The 6,714-nt window shown below is 37.9% G+C and overlaps 1 protein-coding gene and 1 long non-coding RNA gene across 2 annotated transcripts; both read right to left on the bottom strand.

Moving 5' to 3' along the window:
- LOC104736706 (threonine--tRNA ligase, mitochondrial 1) lies at window positions 1,035-5,531 on the bottom strand. The gene is made up of 20 exons (XM_010456741.2): window positions 5,229-5,531; window positions 4,890-5,127; window positions 4,738-4,797; window positions 4,459-4,548; window positions 4,225-4,299; window positions 3,983-4,111; window positions 3,808-3,897; window positions 3,634-3,722; window positions 3,458-3,554; window positions 3,294-3,380; window positions 3,098-3,182; window positions 2,721-2,815; window positions 2,591-2,623; window positions 2,418-2,504; window positions 2,206-2,298; window positions 2,039-2,131; window positions 1,717-1,938; window positions 1,535-1,606; window positions 1,368-1,439; window positions 1,035-1,266 (listed from the first exon to the last, which is right to left on the bottom strand). Exons 1-20 carry the CDS (start codon window positions 5,474-5,476, stop codon window positions 1,171-1,173), a joined length of 2,151 nt encoding a protein of 716 aa, XP_010455043.1. The 5' UTR covers window positions 5,477-5,531; the 3' UTR covers window positions 1,035-1,170.
- Window positions 5,739-6,258, bottom strand: LOC104736705. Its single transcript, XR_759619.2, has 2 exons — window positions 6,142-6,258; window positions 5,739-6,054 (listed from the first exon to the last, which is right to left on the bottom strand). It is a non-coding gene; the product is annotated as an uncharacterized LOC104736705 (long non-coding RNA).

Here is a 6,714-nt window from a genome sequence, read left to right as displayed (position 1 = left end):
TACAAATAAGATGCAGAACAAACAAATCATGAATCTCTTCTTAACCAAACCGAATGAGTTTTATCTAGTTCTACTTATTCAATCAAATCCAACTACTTATTCATGGAGTCGATGGAGTCGCTCACGGTTGGCTTGTACTTCTTCCCGAGTTGGTTTATCGCTGCTGTCATTCTGGATTTTCTTATTATTGTTGAGTTGTTCATCTCCGCTGTTTCTTCTTCCTTAATTGGTTACAGAGATCGCTCGTCGTTGATTTGCTCATCATCGTTCAGTCGTTCATCACCGTTGTTTCTTCTTCCTGAATTGGTTACAGAGGTCGCTCGCAGTTGAGTTGTTCATCGTCTTTGAGTCATTCATCGTCGCCGTTGTTTCTACTTATTGTTGTTGAGTTGTTCGTCGTTGTTGAGTCGTTCACTGTGAATGCTGCTAAAACTATTTCATCTCTACACTACTGAATGATCCAAATTCTCTAATTTACCGGATAGTTTTACATACTAGTATTACATAGAAAATCTTATTAGTTTTATCTAGTTCTACTAATATTTCAAAATTACACTAGTTTTACCTAGTTATATCCATAAATTCAAATACAAACATAAACCCAAAAATCACAATTTTCGTTCATCGTTGTTGAGTCATTCTCTGTGAATCCTGCTGAAACCATTTCGTCTTACTAGTTTTATCTAGTTGTACTTGTATTTTAAAATCACACTAGTTTGACTTAGTTATACTAGTTTTACTTAGTTATACTAGTTATACTCTGAAATTCAAATACGAACATAAACCCAAAATTCACAAATTATAATCTCAAATTTGTATTTTAGACCTATCTTGGTTATCAATTGAACACCATAACAGAATATCTAGTTTCTCAAGTTTTACAAAATCGTTTTTGAGATTGCAGTTTTAATATCTTGAGAACCGCAAGAGAAAAAATGAAGGATAGAATAATCTCTGCAAGTGCGAACGTTCTTAGTTTTCTAACATCGTTTTGGTTATTTTTCCATGAAATTGAATTTAAAGGAGAGCAAACAGAATAATGTCGCTGAAAGTAATCGAAATTTTAATATGGTTGAATGAAAAAGATAAAAAGACTTCAAATCTGGTCCGACTCTAATTTGCAAAAACAAAAACACATCCTATCATGACTTCAGTTTCAGGAGTTGGATCTCATACAAATTCGGCAGTCTTGGCCTTAAATTCTTCCAGCAAATCCTCAATGCTCTTCACCGAGTGGGCTGCACTGTCTCTCAGACGAACACTCACCTGAAAATGTGAAGGTCCAACAAACAATTGGTCTTAAATGTCTTCACACAAAACAAAATTAATTAAACTCGAGAGACTCTAAATATGGATGGCCGTCTAACCTGTCCAGTAGCTGCTTCAGTTTCACCCACGACCAGAATGTAGTTGTACTGCGCAAGCTGAGCTTCACGCACCTACAGACACACCACGATCATCATTACTCAAGTCAATATTAAGAATTACCAGCCAACCAGAGAACAACAATGGGAATATGATCCAATATTGTTACCTTTTTATCGATCTTCCTGTCTGTTAAGTCGGCATCCACATAGAACCCAGCATCATGAATTTCCTTTTGTACCTGTTTGAATGAATGTGCCAAAAGAAACGCTAGAGATTAGATGCTGCAAATAAGTCAACGCGAACCACAGGCGCTAACTAAAAGAGTACAGCCAAAGCCACAAACTTAACCTTTTCTGCATATTTCTGAGATTTCTCTGATATAGGGCAAACTATGGCTTGGCGCGGACTAATCCAGAAAGGCCATTTTCCTTTGTAATGCTCCAACAATATGGCAAACATACGTTCCACAGATCCCAACACGGCTCTATGTATCATTACAGGTTTACCCCTCTGCGCTTCGTCCTCAGCTGCGTATTCCAATTTGAAGCGAGCCGGAAGTTGAAAATCAAGCTGATAGAGGCAACAAGAAACATACAATCAACTCCTGCACTGATTACAGCAATGGAAATGCATAGAACAGAAAAAACTAAAAAAAGTTTCAGAGCATAACCTGTAAAGTAGCACACTGGAATTTCCTATTCATTGCATCAGAAACTGTGATGTCTATCTTTGGGCCATAAAATGCACCATCTCCTTTGTTCAACTGCCAAAACAGCACACATTAGAATGAATACAGACTTTTGGGAATAGAATTGAGTTTTCAACAAATGCCAATACCACTAATGGCTTTCCAAAAGCTTCTATAGCTTCTTTGAGATCCGCTTCAGCTTTATCCCATGTTTCCTCATCCCCAAGGTACTTGTCTGGCCTCTGAAATTTAAATTAACATGCAAATAAAGGTTATAGAAACATGTCACGCTATAAACATGTCACGCTAAGACTATAAGATTTGGTAGATGCACTGGTAAATAAATCATCAAATATGGTACCGTTGAAAGTTTTAGCTCATAGGTAAACCCAAAAATTTTGTACACATAGTCAATGAACTCCAACACACCCTGCACTTCTTCCTTAACCTGCAAATAGATGACATTAAGTATAACAAAAAAACTGGGAGAAAAGGAGCTCCGACAGTACCAGATAAGACACATATATCACAAACCTGTTCCGTTGTACAGAATATGTGTGCATCATCCTGAAAAAGTATGCGAACATTATATTAAGTATCAAACATGCAACATGGAAAGGGAAAAATGATAATAAACTATAGTAAACAAGGATACAAAATCTACCTGCTGGAACCGTCGGACACGAGTCAACCCACTAAGTGCTCCACTTGCCTCATTGCGGTGTAACACTCCAAAGTCAGCCAGTCTCATAGGTAACTCTACAGATCAGATAATATAAGCAGCCAAAAGATGGCGTCAGTCCAGATAAATGACAGACAACTTCTTTAGTAAGATTTATAAAGGGAAAACATTAGCCATAGTCCTTGAAGATAACAAAATACAAATTACACTTTGGAACAAGTCTCCTGTCATTGAAAAAGTCAGCACTGTGTAATCCACAAGTTTTGACAGACTTTCATGGAGTGAACTTTAATTTCTACAACTAATATTATTCATAATTTTTGGTGATATCAAATAGCACAAAAGGAACAGAGTCACACCTCTATATGACCGAACCCTATGTTGGAATATCAAGCAGTGACCAGGACAATTCATAGGTTTCAGCCCGAACTCTTGCTTCTCAATCTACATAAGGAACATTCTGATAAGTCATTCATACGCAGAATATAACTTAGAGAGCTGCTTTGCTAAAGTAACAGAGTCAAAGAGACTCTTAAGGTTTCCATGTCCTCTCACATCAAACGTAAACATATTATCCTTGTAGTTTTCAGCATGTCCGGATGTGTCCCACAGACTCATGTTGTACATATTTGGTGAAATGACCTGCCAGTGCAAGGTTATTTAGCGATCCCCACTCAACAAGTATATTAAATAAATGAGATGAGAGAGCTAAGGAAAACCTCTGTGTAACCCCTTTGCCAATATTGCTTCTTAATGAAGTCCATCAACTTGTTATATACACGAGTGCCGAGTGGAAGAAAGAAATAACTTCCAGGGCTGAAGCTCAAGGATGGTTAATATATGTATGTACAGTGAAACACAAAGAGGAAAACACAGTATATTAGCAATGAAATACCTGAGGTGATGACTAAAGAAGAGTTCCTGCTTTTGGCCCAATAGTCTGTGGTCATACTTTTTGGCTTCTTCTAGAAATTGAAGATATTTCTGTAACGACCAAGTCAAAGATAACAGATATTATTCATACTTATGATACAGCGTAGCTGCCATAATATTCAAGAAATATGAGTACCTTCAGCTGCTTCTGATCAGGATAAGAAATCCCATAGACTCTCTGCAAGCTCTCACGATCTTTGGTACCCCTCCAGTAAGCTGATGAAGCCTAAGAAAAATACATTTGTCAGCATAAGAAAACAAACTATAATCTGTACATACGTAGCTCTCCTAGAGATACAATAGCAAATCACCCTCAAACACTTGAACGCTTTAACAAAAGAAGTGTTTGGTATGTGCGGTCCACGACATAAATCCACCAAAGGGCCACATCTATAGACAGTAATGGTCTTCTCCGCAGGCAAATCATTGATGATTTCAACCTAGAAGATTAACAGTAGAATAATGAGTCCAAACAACGTAAGAGGACAGAAATACGCGTAAAGTTAAGGGAGCATAACAAAATTGAATGATATTTATCCACAGCTTAACCAACCTTAAAATTATTCTCTGAAAACATCTCGAGTGCCTGATCCTTTGTCACTTCAATCCTTTCAAATGGTTGTGCTTCCTGAGATGTAAATAGAAAAATATGACTAAAATTTGGGTGACACATATCATTCAATTTTCATTAATAGGTTTGAGAAACGAACCAACTATTTTACAACATATATTGTAAGAAAGCTTCAAGATAATCGAATAAGATATCAGACTAAAGAGGAAACGATACCTTAGCAGCTTTTGCAGCACCTGCTTCGATTTTAGGAAAGTGATTGTCGTTCAGGCCCAAGTCACCATAAAATCCATCATAGTAGAAACCCTGCAATAACAAATTCATTACTAACATCAGCGATAGCCACATTTGCACAACACTTCATTGATTTACAAACAACAAGACCAATGATTTCCACCTTTCTTTTTCTATTCTTAGTGCCAAAGAAACATCCTAACAAATGATGGAACATGACATACAAACAAGTAACAATTAGCACAAACAAGCTGCTCTTACCTCTCCTCTCGTTGTACATGGTCCAATGCATAGTTGACACCCATACTCCTGTTCGAGAGCCTGCAACAAGATCACACCCACATCTACCATAAACGAATCGTTCACCACTAGCAAAACTTTTTCCAAAATCAGATAAGATAAAACTCTTATACCTGACCAAGAATGTGAGCACTAGAATGCCAGAGAGTATCACGACCTTTATCGCTATCAAACTTGAAAAGCTCAAGCTTACAGTCACCTTCAAGTGGCCTACTCATATCCCAGAGAACATCATCGACCGCTGAAATCAGCGCAGAATTTGCCAAACCCTTTGAAATCTGAGCAGCAATATCCATTGGAGTTGTCTCCCATTTCCTCCCTTCTTTCACATTCCCATCTGGCAAAGTAATCCTAAACACACACAACGCCAGAAATCAAAATCAATCTTCAACGAACAAATTGAAAACCTTAGACACACAAATCAGAGTAGCACATAAGCAAATCGTATTTACTTGATCGGATCGTGAGGTAAGGACTTGAGCTTCTCGAGTTGATTGGCTTGGATCTGCTCGAAAATCTTGATACGTTTCGGGATGACGGCGGAAAGATACGCCTCATCCTTTGGATGATTAGCTGCCATTGATGGAACAGTACAAAACGATGACGCAGAGGAGAAGAGAGCTGGTAGAGACGAAGAAGAAGAAGAAGAAGAAGAAGAGGTGTAACGACGAATAGACCGAGCCGTAAGACGAAGGAGCATCAAAAGCCGTTGCAAAGGTTTATGTTATCTGTGTACCTCTAGGGTTTTTTTTTCTCCTTCCCATCAGTAGAAAACAAAATCGAACCAAACCGACCTAAAATTGGGTGATTTCGGTTTCCCGGTTTTTGAAATCGATTGTGTAATTATCCCGTTTAATTATCGGTTTAGAAAAATAATTAGAGTGCGACCGGTTTAGTTAGTATGAAGGTTTTCTAAAAACTAAGTGAGTTTTTACCATTCAAATCCTCTCCAATACACAGAATACAAGAAGAAGAGTAAGTGATGTTTTTTATATAACAAATTTTTACAAAAGGAACAGCACAAAGTCTGTAAACCATTTATAAAATTGAAATGCGACAAATCTTTGTTCTAAGTGACTTGAAGATCTTACTCAACATCAAATGGCTTCAAAATTATACTCCTCTATTTTCATATTTCTTAAGTTGATTTCTTCTACCAAACGGTGGCTTTGTCTACGCTCCGCTTCGGGTAGCAAACTGAGGAACGCGGCCTAGTGGTAACAGGATATCCTTCATTGTCTCATACTCTTCGTTTCCTATTCCACTTCCTTCCAAAATCTGATATTTTTTCACAAACATAATCAACAGATTAAGGTCACTTAGATTTCACCCTTTACTACTATGTTCAACTTGACTGTAACTAACCTTGTCTCTGTTAGATATATAAGGTGCAATCCGAGGGATACGTGATACAGACAATGCGTCCAAAAAAAGAAGAACTATCACAAGCCATTCTTTAATCTTAAATGATGGAACTGCCCCTTTCAAGCACAGACTGACGCATCAAATAAAATGAATACCCAATCAAATTATAACAATTAATACACATCATCTTTAATTTGCTTACATGTCATTATTCTATCTTACCTTCCCATTTCTCTTTTTGCTTCACCATATTTCGAGACTCAACAACCATCACTCTGAAAATACAGAAACAGAGAAGAGACTGGATTAGGGTAATTTGTTGGATTTCAATCTAAAGAAGAGATTGGATTAGGGTAATCTGTTGGATTTCAATCTATAATCAGCTCTAATCTGTTGGGTGTTAATGTAACAATCCGTCCTGTGGACCCTACTAGCCTCACTGCTAGCTGCCCCAACGGACCGTCCGCGGACCCCACTAGCCTCACTGCTAGCTGCCCCAACTGTGGGAAGGTTGTTAAAGGGTGGGGACCAAGGTTCGAGGAACGCCTGGCGCACCAATAACCTATTGGTGGA

This window comes from Camelina sativa, chromosome 13 (assembly GCF_000633955.1).
Source record: "Camelina sativa cultivar DH55 chromosome 13, Cs, whole genome shotgun sequence".
In the NCBI taxonomy this organism is placed as follows: Eukaryota; Viridiplantae; Streptophyta; class Magnoliopsida; order Brassicales; family Brassicaceae; genus Camelina; species Camelina sativa.
This window is presented reverse-complemented; position numbering and strand designations above follow the sequence as displayed.

Excerpts from the sequence above, each read along its gene's own strand:
- LOC104736706 (XM_010456741.2), bottom strand. The coding sequence starts at position 5,476 with ATGCTCCTTCGTCTTACGGCTCGGTCTATTCGTCGTTACACCTCTTCT. Across the intron at positions 3,723-3,807 it reads CTGATCAGAAGCAGCTGAAG|AAATATCTTCAATTTCTAGA; the intron begins GTACTCATATTT and ends TGGTCGTTACAG. Across the intron at positions 2,505-2,590 it reads TATTCTGTACAACGGAACAG|GTTAAGGAAGAAGTGCAGGG; the intron begins GTTTGTGATATA and ends ATCTATTTGCAG.